Genomic DNA, 16,853 nt, shown 5'->3' with positions numbered 1-16,853 from the left:
AAAGTCTACGTCACAAAGTGCTCTTTTCCAATGGCTGGCCACCGTTTAGCATAAACGGTGACACCAGCCAATGGGAAAGAGGGGCGGGGCTTGAAGCCCTTTACAGAATTCCCTCAGAATCATGAAATCTCGCCGAGCGAGCTGCGCATGTGCGCAGCCATGCTAGCCGAGACCTAAAAACAGAACTGGATAAAATATGAGGACCACAGGTCCGTCAAACCATGCTAATGGATGAGTAACTTGGCCATGAGCAACTTCAGGCTTCCTCATTTACAGAAGGACAGAAGGGTATGAAATCACAGCTCACCTGGCACAACTCCATTGGTTGCTATGGCACTCATAGAAATGGCAGTCAGCAGTGTCTGGAAAAGAAAAGGATAGCATGATTATGAATCAAAAGCAGATGCCTCTGTAATGCCTGTTTTGCAGGAAAATGCCAGTGCACCAGCCTACAGTCAAGGAACATTGCTAATATTTAAAACAATCTGCACAAATGCCTTTTTATAGTGAAGACCACTTTTTAGACTATGAAATACAGTGAAGATGAAAGGTTAGTAATGTCTGAGAGCTTTGAAAAGTTTTTAACTTCAGTGTTTTTACTTTTTAGTCTTTAATTCTTTCTTGACACTTTAGATAGTTTGTTCCCTCTTTTGTCCCCTTTTTCTTTCATTTATAGGCAACTTATATAACGACACTATCCAATGACATTGCTGGCAGGGGGAGGATCCCGGAATCATGGAAGGGGGCCGAAGTGATCCCTATCTTTAAAAATGGTGATAGGGCCAACCTCTCTAACTATCGGCCAATCAGCCTGATCGATTGAGTCCAAAAAGTCTTCTGCCGCTCGCTGTTAGCTAAGGTCTAGGCCTGGATGGATGAGAATCATATTCTCTCTCTCCTCCAAGCGGGAGGACTGGTACAATCGATCAGGTCTTCCACCTCCTCATGCTGTACTGGAAGGTGGTATTGCTGGGCAAGGGGAGCCTATACATAGCGTTCATAGACTTAAAATCAGCTTTTGACTTTGATCCCAGGGACAAACTTTGGTGGGTGCTTAGGGAGAAGGGCATGCTCCCGGGAATCCTGGCGCTTTTAATTAGGCTGCACGAAGAGAACTTTGCCAGGATAAGATGGGGTAGCCAAGGACAAATCACCGATCCCATTAAAATACAGCGGGGGTTCGCCAGGGTTGCGTCCTGACTCCAACTTTGTTTTCACTTTACATCAACCAAGTTGTTGAATTTTTATCTGCCATCCCAGCGGACGCTCCCTCTCTAGCAAACCAAAAAATTGCCACTCTCCTATTCGCAGTTGATACCCTTCTTGTCTTTAAGACACCTATGGGCTTGCAAAAATTATAAAATCAATTCAAGTCAGCTTTATTCGGTATATAATATACAACCATAAAAGCATTCTAAAAAATGTCTCCATTATTAATCGCAATAATTATTTGAGCCGATTAAAAACAATTCAGTGCATAATAATACTCCATCTTGAGGTTTTCTGTGCTTGCAACAACTCCATTATTAATCGCAATAATTATATAAACTTGTTAAAAGCAGTTCAGTGCATAGTACTCAGGCTAAAAAGTAGGAACATTTATCTGCTTAAAAAAACACAATAATTATGTAAACTTGAACTCGCAGTCACAAAACAAAGTGCAGTGCATAATAGTGCTTCATTGTAAGAAGTTTCTCAATTATTAATCACAATAGTTATGTAAACAAAGCTCTAGGGAGCAGGACTCAAGAGTACGATGCAATGGCTATGTTCCAGCATAAGTATATAGAGCCTTAACCAAATATTAAAGAATCTAGTTATTTTCATATGTCAAGGCTTCCAAATAAGAATTATCCTTTTTTTCCAATTGCCATTTGTATAAAAACAATTACGGCATTGCAAACTTTCTCGTTTTCCAGGCTACAGATATAATTAAAAGCGGATTTATAAAAAATACAATTTGTTAGCAATAAATAAAGGTCGTAAAACAAATTTCCCGATGTCCCGATAAAAATTACAAAAAAGTATAAAGTGCAATGTGGTCTGTGAAGACTTTCCATCACAAGGGAAGTTTGGAAGATTATAACTCCACTTGCCCATTCTGGGGCATGCAATCTGGTAATCTAAGGTACCCATCCTTAACCTTGTTAAATAAAATTTGTGTTGCACATTTCTCATTGAGATGAGGTATGATTGGAAACCCGACAAAAGCAGGCCTTCACAGAATGATCTAACACTCGATTTTGAGCTTACTCCTACATCTCTTGCAAATTCCCTTGAATTTGCTAACCTTATTTTTAGGTCCCCTTTAATGTAATCCTGGATGAGCTGTGGGTCGTAAAAGTCAATGTACAACTTACACTCTACTAAAAGATTATAAATATACTGTAGCCAAGGGATATTTTTTACAGTAACCAAGGGCAAGGCAATCCATTATTCTTTCCTTAGTGAATTTACTCTCCACCTTACTCCAAATCCCGTGCCAAAGCATCAGGGCTACCGTACTAATGTAATCGCTAATATAAGGTACACATAGCTCCTTATGAACTAGATATGAAGCAGTTGAGTTATGAATTGCTAAGAACCTCCTTAGGAATTTATTTTCATGAATTTGCAGCAAAGAAGTATTTGCCCTTCCCCATAGTGCTGCTCCATAACATGTACCTGTGATACACTTACTCCTATATAGTGTAAGGATTTCCTGTACTGGCTGGTTACCAATTTATTTTGAAAATCTAAAAAATACCCTCACTCGATCGTATCCATTTTAACTTGCATAGGTCGATATGTGCACCCCAAGTTCCATTCCTATTAAAGAGGCGTCCTAAATATGAAAATGTTATTCTTTCAATATGTAAGCCTTCTACATCATGGTCCCTACTCTTTATTTTACTTTTCCCACAAGTCGTGACAAAAGGTTTACTAAGATTCAGTTTTAAATCTTTTCCAATCATAAATTGCGTGAAGTTTTCAATTAAACATTGAAGCCCTTGCAGTCCTTGATAATATAACTGCATTGTCTACATATAAGAGTACTGGCTTTACACGTGTACCAACTCTAGGGGCGTCAGCATTAAAATTCGGCAAAGATAGGTCAACATTGTTAATATTAGGAAAAAATAAAAGAGGTGCAAGGACGCAACCTTGTCTGATCTCACAGGTAACTCTAAAATGGGAAGTGCATTCACCTTTTGGCCCGTATCGGACTCTTGAAGTCAGAAGGGCATATACTTGTGATAATTAAATTATAATATTGTGCGATGCACCCATCCCTTGCAACGATTGCCATCATTTTACATGATTAACTAGATCAAATGCGCTAGTGAGGTCAACAAAACAAAGATGTAGTTGACCTTCTTTGGCAAGGGTATATTTCCCTATCAATAACTCGAGGTCAACGCACTGCTCTACCGTCCCTATACCCATCTGAATCCATACTGGGCGTCAATTAGATTATTCTCCTCATTAACCCAGCTTTCTAATCTTTCTAGCATGATTCTGCCCATCAATTTCGATGTTGAATTGGGTAGGGATATATATCTGTAGCATTTTGCGTTCCCTCTATCACCTTTTTTTTAAAAATAGGGACAATAATGCTTTCCACCCAAGTTGCAGGTAACACCCCTCCTATTGTAGCATTTAAAAAGCTTACTAAAATTAGGGACCAAAAATCAATACTAGACTTAAAAATATCGATAGGAACCCCGTCTGGTCCTGCAGCTTTACCATTTGCGCTTTTGTTTAGGGCAGTTTTAATTTAGTCTAGGGCGATGGGTGCTATCTTGACAGTATCCACTAAAATAAAGTTACTATTATCATCAGTCGTGGGGTCCTCTTTTTTGGGGTTAAAAATATGTTCAAAGTGGATCAGCCATTCCTTGGGAGTTACTAGAGTGTCTATCTTAGCAGCTGATATGTCGTTAAACAAGCATTGGCATAGCCAATAGGTCTCGCTTTTGGGACCTTATAAGTATTTAGTTATGCAGCACAATATCCTTGGTGCAACAATATAAACCATTGCATGGCTAAACACTTATAAGGTCCCCAAGGCGAGACCTATTGGCTATGCCAATGCTGGTTTTCTTTTCTGCAACTTTAACATATTAAAAACTAGATTTATTCCCCAAGTATGGCTTTCTATCTTCACTCTTTATAGAACACATTACTTTCTCGTGTAAGGTACCATAGTGTGTCTGTATTGATATACGTAATCCTTGCCCTAAGAGGGAAGACAATGCGGATATAATGAATTTTGCTTCTGTAAATTCGCCGACTGAAAAATAGACAGAAGAGTTTCTCTTAAGACAGTGTTCTGACTTTGACAAGTCACAGCAAAAAAAAACAAGCATTAAAAATGCAATAGGTCTCGCATTTACAAGAGTTTGAGCTATTAACATTGCAAATGGCAATGCCTTTTATTTTTGTTTTTAAAAGATCAATAAAAGGCATTGTCATTTGCAAAGTCAATAGTTCAAACTCGCGTAAATGCGAGACCTATTGCATTGCAAATGCTGGTTTATTTTTAGGAGAGGAAAAGCAAATTTCCCCTTTCCCAGAACCAGCCCAGGATGGTACCTGGTGTGAGCAGATGCTACTTTAGTCCTCTTATTGCCTCTAAACTTTTTTCAATGTTAGCTCAGAAACCTTCATTTCGTAAATGCAATAACTAACGTTTTTATATTGTGCTTTGTGTTGGCAACATGGGCCCCGCACAAGAAGCTGAGAAAAAAATGCATAAGTCAGTCTGATGAATATAGTGCGGAAAATATTTCCTGCTAAAAAGACGTTTCGCCGCATCTCAGCTATTAATCTCCCCCTGTACTCTGGGGCACACAGACTTGCCGCTTCGCTTTACTGCTTGGTGTAAACGACTTTAAAATTTCGCCCAGCAGGTCGTCAGCAGCGGGAGAGTGAGGAGTGCTCTCCCCTTCCCTGAGGAACTGCGCCTTCACCCACACAGTGCCGCCAGAGGGAACTGCGAAGCAGTGTTTTCCCCTGGACCGGGAGTCCTGTTACTACCAAGGAGGCCTCCGAGGCCCTGGTAGCTGCGAAACAGAAGCCGGAGGTTGGGGGGCGGAACGGCCCTCCTTTTTCACGTCGACGGTGGGAGTGGTGTTGGCTCCTGCGGGGAAGGGGGGGGGAAGAGAGCCTCGGAGCGTGGAGGTGCCCTTGGGAGACACTAACAGCAGAGGCGGTGGTGGAGTTTCAACGCGTCCCGAAGCCCTATTACCGTCTTGTAGTAACCGGGAAGGGGTTTTCTAGTAGTAACCGCACCTGGTCCGAGATTGGTGGTGGCCGGGGCACCTGTGACATTACGGGGGCACACTTTGTTTCTCTACTCCCTGACAACAGCAGAGGGGGCCGTTTCACATACCCCTGCAGTAAAAAGATCACGGGGGCAAACCTCTACCGGTGACATCGCCTTTCCTGTCATGCGAGGGGAGGAAAACGGTAACCAGCGAAAACGGACTACATCTCCCAGGATGCTTAGCGGTTGAGAGGTTATGTAAACAGGAGAGCTGTTACATAACTCAAGGAAAACACGCCCTTATGTAAACAGGAGAGCTGTTACATAACTCGAGGAAAACACGCCCTTATGTAAACAGGAGAGCTGTTACATAACTCAAGGAAAACACGCCCTATAAAGGGAGGAACCGGGAGGTACAACGCTGTCGGATATTGTGTTTACACCGACGTACCTGCTTAGTGAAGAGCAGTGTTCCGGAGTGGTGCTCCAGTAAGGCAAGAACGGAGGTAGGTCGAGTCATTACTCCCTGGGCCGTGTCTTGCCCCATCGTCACCTGTGAAGGACCCGGAAGCTCTACCGGATAACCATTGAGCTTCGCTTTTTGACTCGGCTGAGTCAAAGCGCAGTGGCGCTTTTGCTGGTTGGAGTCGTAACTCCCAGCCCGACCAGAGATACAGGGACTGCCAGCTGCAACGCACACCAGGAGGTGTTTGCCGCGTTACAGACTCAGAAGTCCACAGGATCGATCGAGCGGCTGCTCTCGGTTCAGTCTTCTTTGCTTGTGATTGGGGTATCGGTGACGCATCACCAGGAGGTGACTCCGCGTCCCGGTGCAGTCTGAGGAAGAGGTTGAGCGGCTGCTCCCTTCAGGTAGAGACCCCGGCTGGGTGTTTCCCTGACTCCTCGATTCTCCCCAACACTCTTCGTGCCCCTCACAGCCTACCGATTGGCATTGTCGGCCATTTCATTTCTGCCCTCTGTTGGCATACGCCGGGATCGGCGTATATGCAGAGGACGGTTAGAACCATCCGTGCTGTGGGCTGGTAACGTACTTAGCCTGGAGGATTCCAGTGACTATAACCTTTGTTTATTCCTTGTATTATTTTTGCCTTCATTAAAATAACTAAACCTTCACAAGTGGTCGCGTTCTCCTTATCGTGTCTGTTAAATGATCCTGAGACGTTCAGGGCGTTACAGCCTTGGGGCTTGCTTTAAATAGTGACACCATTGTTGAGATTACACGGGGAGTGATTCTGTGGAGACCATGGATATTGGAGTCTGAACTCGGACAAGACACAATCTGATTGTTTAGTGGCTCTTACGATACCTGTCAGGAGATCAGGGTAGATGTGCTCTGCGAGACTCAGGCTAAAGATTGTACCCCAGTAATCCAGCCCTCAAAACCTGCTTCGCTTAAGTAATCCATGAAAGGGATTGTATCCCTGGCCCCCAGTACAAGGAACAGCTCTTTGTTGGTGTGATTTATGTACTTATTGGAGCCCGCAACTTGCTTCATTCTGCCGCCAGCTGCCTCCCGCTGCCAGAGGGGACTCCAGCCCCCAGTAAACACCACGCCTAGAAGCCAAGCGGATGCCATTACGCCCTGACGTATTTGCTCGGCTTTTTCTGCCGGCCTCGCCTGCCAAATGGTTTCTTGTCTTTATGGGGCCATGTGTTTGGCCCCATAAAGATAAGAAACGTTTTGCGACGAACGCAAAGCAGGCGAGGCCGTCCGAATGGGACGGCACAGAAAGCCAAGCAAATACGAAACGGACACCTCTTTTCCAATGGCTGGCCACCGTTTAGCATAAACGGTGACGCCAGCCAATGGAAAAGAGGGGCGGGGCTTAATGCCCCTTACAGAAAATAACCACATCTCATTAAATCTCGCCAGCGAGACTGCGCATGAGCGCAGCCTACGCCAGGCGAGACCTAAAAAGGAAGATCAAGGCCTTTTTGCAGATTTCTCAGTAACCCCAATTCAGGTAGAAACTGGAGCTTCCATATGAACAGTGATTACCAAATACGCGATGAAAAAACACACACATACCCACCAGGAATTTCGAAGTACACATTTCACCGGTGAAAACCTGGCAGGCTATGCTAAGTAAGAACTGACAGGCTTCCATTGGAATTCCCATCCCTTCAGTAAATTCCAGGACTTCCGGGTGCAGCAGCACCACAACAGAATCTCATAAGGAGGACTTGAGGGGACGATGGATTTTGCACACACCTGGGGATATCCTTGCTTTCCCAGTCTAGGTCGCCCCAGTGTGGTGTTTCGCCCTGGTACACGGTGTACCCAAGTGATGCTGACAGATGCAGGGGTTCATTATTTATTTATATTTTCGGCTGCGCGCGGGGCCTTTATCCATTATCAGCTGAACCAGAGCTGTGGGATTTACTCCGGGCACTAATGACTGGCCGATCCTTATTGCGATGGTAATGGATGTCTGCGAAGGTCACAGTGTGTATTAATAACCGTAAAGGCGCCAAACAAAGGAAAGACGATCTTGTGGTAGTTTGTTTACATAGGCAGTGAACTGCTAGGAGCGTCCTCTGGCCAATGGGAGCACAGGACTCAATCTGCACGTTAAGCTCTCGTTCCCAGGTTTTTTTCACTTAATGACTGGAATTCTGAACAGGTCAAGGAATAAGAAAATGTATAATCTTTATTAATCTCCTTTTCCTGTATTGGACTTTAAAACTGTAACCACTTGGTGACACACGTCCCCAGTAAAGAGATAAATGCTTTGTAAACAATACTAGTGTGAAAGAGTTTCACGGTATTAACCTTTCTTTCTGAAGAAGATAAAGCAATCAACCGGAGTTCCGTACCCTGTGAAAAGGGGTGTTTCAGGATTCCTTCAAAGTCTGGACATGATGAACAAATTTATGGTATTTATTCATTACAACACACACACATGCCTCTTCAGTTCGTTAAAATGTCCAGTTTGAAATAAACTTTGGAATAACTCGTATTTTTATGTAGCGCTTCACAAAACACTTGTACCGTATATAAGAGCTGTACATTAGATGTTACTATAACTCAAATTAATGCTACTTAATTTACCCGCCTAAGAAGGATAGAAGGCCGAGTCGGCTTGCTGAAATTTAAACTTGTGACCTGAAGACCACCACATTTTTCAGTGCTTAAGGTTCAATCCACCTACCCATGGTTCTACCTATGGACATGTTTAACCATGGCGGGCTCGATTCTCCAAGAATTTGATGCGACATACACTTGAAGTACTACTGCCTCACCACTAAATTCCAGAAGTAAGCCAGGAGTTCTCAGAATTTATAAGTAAGTCAGGAGTACTCGGTGAGTAACTCACACCCACTAACAGCTAAATCTTAGTGAATTAGGCCGGATTGCATATAAGGGAGTGCATACATACTAAACAACCACATAAGGCACTCAGTACTTTACTCGTTCATATGCTGTCTCGACTGCACTTGCAAGCCCCAGATTCTACCAACCTGGTATAAAGTCTAGATATCTTAGTAAACTGATGCATCACCCAGGGTTGGATTGGGATGAAAAATCGGCCCGGGGACACCAAGAAAAAAGTGGCCCACATTTGCGTATTGCCTTTCCGCAAAACACTGCTTCAGCAAAGTTTTCTGTAAAGAAAGGGGGCGGGGCATATGTTATTAACTTCATTTAGATAAAAAAAATGCACAGATTAGTTCACACTGCTGAGCCACACATGAAGGCAAGTGAGACCACTTGCGCTCAGGCCCCCTGCCCCCACTAAATCAGCATACATTAATGGGCCGGCTCAGCTAGAGAAAGGGAGGGACACCTCAGTCCATCTGCCTCTAGAAAGGCCACTCAGACACCCACTGGGCCGCTGGCGGCATCCTAACAGCACAGACAGCCCCCAGGCTGCCCAAAAAAGCAGCCCACAGCTAGAACTCGGCTACCGGTCCTTCAGCCATTTTCCGAGTGCCCACCTTACCAATCCGACCCTGGCATCACCTGTATTATTTAGTAGTAGCCCCAAGGTCGTTTTAAGAGACTGTGGCAACAGAAACACAGTATGAGAGGGGCAAAATAGCTGACAAATGAAGATAATTTCTATAAAAACCCATCTCTCATCTAACAAAAACTCAGTCCCTACAACTGGCCACCCCAAAGGCTGCTTGCAGCATTTATGCACGGATCAAACACTAGGTGGGAGTACTAAGACGACCCTCACTCCTTAACTCACCACCATCTAAATGTGTCCTTAGCCCAATACAATTGTTTTATACAATATGAATTTTGCAGTCTATTGGGAATCAACTCCAGTACTGTGTTACAAGTACCTCCAAGTGCTTAGGCCTCACTATTACTATGTGTCTGATTGGTAAGACTTTGATTTGGCACATGTGCATGCATACAAAGTTTCAGGATACTCGGATGCACCCCAAATCCAGCATTTGTGTTACATGAAATTGCTCCTTCAACAAAATAGTTTTTCTTAACATCTTTTGCAAAACTTTCTTCTCCATAACAATTTTATTCTACACATTCTATTATTTTGACTAAACCAATGTATTTTTATAAATTTTAAATTCCTTCCCATCCTGTTAACATATTTTATGAATCATTTTCTTGTTGTACTAAATCAGAATTAAAAAAAATATGATTTCTCTTACATATGGATACGCACCCTATAATCTCTCTACATTAGCTTTACAGATGGTGTTAGCCCTAGTATCTCCAAACCTTTATTTGACCACCAACACATCATTTCTATAGCATTTAATTTCAGTGCAACCTATTTTAAACTTATTTACATTCTAGAATAATTTTGCTGTTCTAAATTCTCTTTATTCACTATCCGCTTTTCAAATTGCAAAGAAATATTATAGATTCTTAAAAATACTTAATGCATAGTTAATAAATCAGACATGTGAAACTGCACTGTCCAATTAGAAAAATACTTTTTGCAGTAGTTTGTATTTTGTGCTATAGAATGCATATTGATGTAGGTCGAGGTTATTATAAAATATGTTTTGGAAAAGGGTATTGTAGCAAAAGAAGTTTTGGAAAGTAATTTTGATCACAGGCTATCATTTCATATCATAACAAGCATTTGCAATGCAATAGGTCTCGCATTTGGGCGAGTTTGAGCTATTGACATTGCAAATAACAATGCCTTTTATTTTTGTTTTCGTTTTTAAAACATAAATAAAAGGCATTGTCATTTACAATGCCAATAGCTTAAACTCACGTAAATGCGAGACCTATTGCATTGCAAATGCTTTTTTATTTTGTGTGATAGTCGCTGAGAGTGTCACACACAAAGCACTAAAACGTTGCCACTTAAGTGGACTGAAAATACTGAAATGTAACATATAAGCAAACTCGAAACTTGGATATAGGATTGGGTGACAACACTGGTGCAGCGCTGTTAGGCGCACCAAATGCCAAGCACAAAAGGGTGGGCTCCTGGCTACAGCAGTGAAACAGCAGATGTGCAACACTAGGTTAGTAACACATCTCGACCTCCCTGATCAGGAGGGTGTTTGCTTGAAGGTAGAAATGAACAGCTATCCTTGTGCTAAAACAAAGCTCTCTTAGTTGGGTGGGCCTGGTAGAGCTGAGAGTAGAAATCATGCCCCCTCCACCAATTTAAGCAGGGACGTGGAGGGGATTTCGGTGATGGCTACCTTGTAATACGGAATAAATGTGGCGCCTTCAAGTAGGCGTGAAAAGGGCTATTTTTACCACATTCAGACATCGGCAGATTCTTAATGGGTTTCGTAAGCAGCGTTTTAGCACCCACTAAGATTCTGCATCTCTTCACTGTCCTGCTAAAGAAAGCCATCACATTGTCTCAGTGATCATGTCCCTGCCGAGATGGGTGGTGGGGGAGTCGTGCATACTCAACTAGGATTTGCGCGCTTAAACTGGGCAGATAATGGTAGATGGCGCCCAAAAAAGTGAAGGAGACAAAAGAAGCTTTTTACTGCGTTTTTGTGCAGTCTTGGGCTGGCTCCAAATCCTGTGAATCAATACCGCTAGGGCACGGCCCCTGCCAACTCTACACCTGCCCTCTTACACCTCATGCAAATAAGAACCACTGCGTGTTTACATATCCTGTCACCGCTTCTTCTGGTGCAGAAAGAGGATGGGAGAAGGGTAAGTGACTTGATCAATAGGAAATTAATCCTTTTGTACCTGCAGCGTCATAGATGTTTCAGCGTGATGGCTGGGACCGATGGGCTAGTTCCCGATGGCGCAGCACTTTGAAACTTATGGCCATGTTACGGTAAACTCTGCCATAACAAGCAACAAAAACAACAATAGTGTGCGAAATTTGGAAAGGGTCCCAAATGGGGGTCAGTATGTCTCTCAGAGCCAATGCTACCTCACTTCAGATATCTGACATACCCAACACCATACCCCTGATGGTTCTGGAACTTCCATTTTTGGCCCAAACCCAATAGAGGCGGCTCTGGCAGACCTGCTCAAGGACATCTCATCTGAAGGAAAGTACAAGCAACCCCAGGTTGGCTTCTTCTTAGCTGGCCCGCATTTGTGTATGCACTTCCCACCTGGACCTACACTAAGTGGGGGGTGGAATGCTTAGTGTGATCCAGACATTGGAAATCGTCACGTGTTTTCCCAAGTGGACTAACCATTCATCTTTGCAGAGTCACATTCAGCGGTGCTACTTATTCGATACTTTGTGCTTCTGGGCAGTGTTTCCGGAAACGGCAAAGAGGCGCATTACCGGTTACATTCAAGGGGCTTCACACGGGCCACTTCCTCGCTCGCGCTGGCAGACAAAAGAGCTCTTGATGAGGACGTTAAACAAAACCAGCAGTGCTTAGAGGCCCTTGCTCCCTGTGCCATGATTCAGGTGTAAATGTGCGGAAATACCCCGCTGCTCTGCAGTCAGAACACTGCAGAGATGTTGAAAGGTTGCTGGCTTTCCCTGCGGTACTCTAGCGTGCACTCTAACAGATGGATAGCGCCTCATTGACAGGAGATGGGCTGACGTCTCAGAAATGGAGGGTTTGGTACGGGGGTGAGGGGGAAGAAGGAGGGAATACAAGTTTTATTTGTGTACATTTTTATATAGCAAGAACATTTATGTGATTAGATGGATGGCCACAGACAGTTACAAAGCGCTAGAAGTAGGTTATACCTCAGGAATGTACATTAGTGAAACAATCGCTAATTACAACAGTGAGCTAGTGTCTTTCAATGTCACGGGGCGAGTGAGACCGTAATACAAGCAACTATTATCTGAAACAACCCATCTGGTACTTAAAAGGTAGTCAGTGTGACACACTTACTTGTGGAACAATGCAGCGCAGTTGCGGTACGGGCCAGTCAGCTGCGACAACTTCCCCCTGCACCGTGAGCAGAGGCCGCGGTCCAGGCCTCGAGTCAAGGACTGGAGCAGGCCTCGAATTTTATCATGGCCTCGGTTCTGCTGCACTCACTGCTGCGCTACAGGCATCAGTGCCTGTTGAGGCACCATCACAGACTTTGGCAGCGGACGGGTCGCGGGTCAGATCGCGGCAGTAATTCAGGACACAAGTCACCAGTGCGAGGTGAGAGCAGAAACTGTCTGCGCAGCCCACTCATGCCGAGGGCGGCCAGACCACCCTGTGTGTGTCTGATGGATAGTGCCGCTGATTGTACGCAGTACATAAAGACGAAGCAGACTCATGAGAAAGGAGGCAATGGCGCAAGGAGACACTAGAGAGAGGAGGTCAGACTCTGCGACATGATGGACAATTTGAGGGAAGAGACAAAGTCCTGTGAGGATATAGCTTTCCACACCCATGGTCCCTCCCAATCATCTCTGTTTCAGGCCGCTGCCCGAGCTGACAGGGACCCATTGAGGACACAGAGAACAAGCCCACGAGTGGTGCGCGCGCGCCACACCGCTGCCATGTGGTTTCAATTATCGCGCCCGTGTCTGGGCATGATAATTGAAACCACATGGCAGCGGTGCACGTAACAGACATCAATAGGCCATGGGCGGAGCAATGAGCCCGCCTTTGGCCAACTGCGTGCTGTCTTGGATAAAAAGACGCACGCAAAGGCCAATAGCGAGGCCCAAAAGGAAAAGCACACGCACGAGCGTGTGCGATTCCTAGGGCCGTTTTAAAACCCCTACAAGAGGTCTCCCGCTACGCGAGCAGTGCTGCAGACTGCAACGTTAGGCGCGAGACCTAAAAAGGGATGATCTATTGTTTTCCAAAGTAAAATAGAACATGTCTCAGCTGCTTGGATCAGTTTTTCCCATGCCCTTTCCCGAATTTCTATTTTTCTTGTATTTAACGTTTGTTTACAATTTTTCCGTAGCATACAAATTCTTTCTCTGTCCTTCGGTCTAGCTTTTCATGCTTCCTTTATTTCCTTGTTTAATTTGGAGCACTGCTGGTCGAACCATCTGGGATAGTGATTGCTATTTTTCTTGTGTTTTTTTATTTTCAAATCTCCAGAGATTGCAGCCGCAATGTTGTGGAATGCCCTAGCTATATCTGTATTTGGGGAAGATCTATCCAAACAGATATTTATGTGTTCTTGATTTTTTTGAATTGTACTTTCCATAAACACCATGGGATTAACACCAGACCATTTGATAGACATCCCATTTTCTCCTTGTGTTCTAATATCAGCAGGGGCTATGCTCACCTTTTCTTGTTGTGAGGGGCTTAATTTCAGTATCAGGAATAACAGATGGTGATCACTAAACGGACTTGCCTTTATATAAAGGTTTTTGACAAAACCCTTACAATTCCCTGATACTAGGGCATGGTTAATATTAGACTAGGATCTCGCTACTTCATACATTTGGACAACAGTCTCTCCCTCTTGTTCGCCTATCTCCATAATTTCTAGATTATGTTTGTACATAACAGTATTAATCACTTCTCCATATGGTTTATGGGGGAAATGAGGACAAGGGTCGCCATGTTCATCACAATGGCCACATTGATCCCCTATAAAAATTTTACACTTTTCACAATTGAAATCACCGGCCCAAATAAGCAAATCTCCCCCCAACCCCTTTAAAAAGTCGTCCAACTCCTCCTCCAGTGACATAATTACCCTATGTCTAGTACTATCAACAACATTATCATAAAAGTTTATTACTACTATGCATTGTTTTACTTTAGTGCAAACATATAAAAAATTGAAAAACTGTGATTTAATGTAAATTTTCTGTAAAATTAATGGTGAAGTTACTGGGACTAAGACTAAACCTCCTTTTGCTCTCCCTACCTTCGAAGAGATAGCTTGTGTAGAGATCGTTTTTAAAACCATTAATAAAGAAAGATTCTGTATGCCAAGTTTCTTGCAATAAAGTTAATGCACAATTCTGTATCGATTTGAACCATTCCCTGCCAATGAACTAATGTTTTACTCCTGCAACATTCCATGACGTAATGGTTAAAAACCGATGTAATAAATGGCTATTTGAAATATTATTAACAGTGCTTATGGGAGCGAAGGCGTAATTAACATCTATCGTTGCGCTACATCATCCCGCAGTCAATCAGTTTCGCTACAGCACCTATTGGACATGGGTTGTATCATAAACAAGTCTATATGATGGGATTTGTTGCGGAGATGTGATGGTGGCTAGTTTCTAGGTTTGTAAAAGTAGCCAAGTGGGACAGCAGTAATGGTATCATGAGTGTGGTTAAGTGTCAGGGCATATTTAACTGCGAGTTCTTCAATCAGAGACCCCATAACCTCTGGGCTGCAAAACTTCACGACAACACAATCTCCCTGACATAATTTCCTCATATTGCCAACTCAACGTACTCTTCTTAACATTATTATGCTCTGGAAGACTTTGTTAATGCTGCAAATAGTAGTTAACGCGAACCAATGCACAACCCAATTCTTCAAAGTCTCCATGTCTCTATGGTATTGATAGAGCGCCAGGTTTCGAAAATTGTAGGGGTGCACCATAATCACTGTTAGTCCGCACCCACATAAAGGACCCATATTAACGTGTGACTTAGAAATGTGTTACTAAAAACTGCTTATTATAGAAAAGTAACCATGCCATTTATGAAGCGCAATGTCGTAGTTAATTGCAAATGTATTTTAGTTTAACGCATAATGATTGGTTTTTGTGTAATGTGATGCATTAGGTTTAAACGTGCACCATATTAAAGTCTGAACGTGTAGTTTGCTTATTCTTATATATGTAGAGTAATGAAATCAATGTTTATAGTGCGATTTTATAAGAGTGTGTTTAAATTGTGTAAAGGCCTGATCGCATATACGTTTAAAGAAAAAGGCCTGTTCGTTTCTTATGTTAGCTAAATATTGCAGAACTGGAACAACAATATTGGTGGTTGAGGCACTCGCTGTGATTAATTAATTTGGAAGATCAATGTTAATCTTGATTTACTGTGTTTAAAATCAGCGTGCTGTAGAGAGGCATGCAACAGTCATGGATGCCAATTCTGCAATACTCCAATTATGGGGCCTGTAGGGCCCTTGTCTCTACGCACAGTTGCTCGCAGGTAAAAACCTTGATAAATGTTCAAAATAACATTCTTGTATGTAAACAAATCTTTTGTTTTGGAAGAAATCTCTCAATTCCACTATAGGTGTCACATTAAAGAATAAAACAATACTTTATCATTGGTTCATCGCAATTTTATTCATTGGATGTCCATCATTTTCTTCATACAAATCCAAATGTGTAATAACTTTGCTTTGATAAATGCCCAATGCATTTCGAGCCGAGGGGCTCTTCTTCAGGGGCTCAGTTTCTAATGATAAATAAACAATGAATTTGTCAATCAATATAACAATGATCTTAAAGCGTCATTTTGCAAATAACAATGTAAAAACGTTATAGGTAAACAAACTAAATTTTGTAATAAAAGATGACCAGGAGTGACCAACACCGTGCGTGACTGATGCCAGCTGTATGTGGTATTGAAGTGTACAAAGACTTAATGTCTATAGTGCAAAAAATGATGTCTTCAATGGATGTTACCTTCTGTAATTTTAATAAAAAATCCTTTGTGTCTTTTACGTATGAGCGCCATTCTTGAACCAGAGGTTGTAAGAAGTAGTCTATGTAATGACCAAGAGGCTCGAAAATGGTACCACATCCCGTTACTATAGGTCGCATGGGTGGATTGAATACATTTTTATGGATCTTCGGTAGCATGTATAAGGTAGGTTTCCGAGGATATTCTACTGTAAGAAATTGTTTAGTCGCTTCATTTATCCATCCCATTTCTAAAGCGTGCTCTAAAATACTTACTAAAGTGGCTTTGAGATCTGCTATGGGGTCTTGATCCAACTTCAAGTATGTTTGGGTGTCTGATACGTGTTCTTGTACAGCGTCCATATAAAACGAGCGATCCATTATGACAATGGCGCCTCCTTTGTCTGCTTTTTGAATCTGTATCTCAGTGTTGTTCTGAATTGACTTTAATATGTTCTTTTCCTGTTTGGTTAGATTGGATTTCTTAGATTTTTTAAATTGTATTTGTTGTAAATCTTTTCTCACTCATTCAGTCACGCACGGTGTTGGTCACTCCTGGTCATCTTTTATTACAAAATTTAGTTTGTTTACCTATAACGTTTTTACATTGTTATTTGCAAAAT

The 16,853-nt window shown here is 42.7% G+C and overlaps 1 protein-coding gene across 3 annotated transcripts in view; it reads right to left on the bottom strand.

Moving 5' to 3' along the window:
- LOC146869374 (solute carrier family 12 member 6-like) overlaps positions 1-16,853 on the bottom strand; it is a 720,118-nt gene that overhangs the window by 427,180 nt on the left and 276,085 nt on the right. For all 3 annotated transcript variants that reach the window (XM_085599658.1, XM_085599660.1, XM_085599655.1), the window contains one exon: positions 308-362. In XM_085599658.1, coding sequence (XP_085455784.1) covers positions 308-362 — 55 coding nt within the window. The remainder of the gene's footprint in view (positions 1-307; positions 363-16,853) is intronic.

This window comes from Triturus cristatus, chromosome 1_1, assembly GCF_964204655.1.
Source record: "Triturus cristatus chromosome 1_1, aTriCri1.1, whole genome shotgun sequence".
NCBI classification, from domain to species: domain Eukaryota; kingdom Metazoa; phylum Chordata; class Amphibia; order Caudata; family Salamandridae; genus Triturus; species Triturus cristatus.
This window is presented reverse-complemented; position numbering and strand designations above follow the sequence as displayed.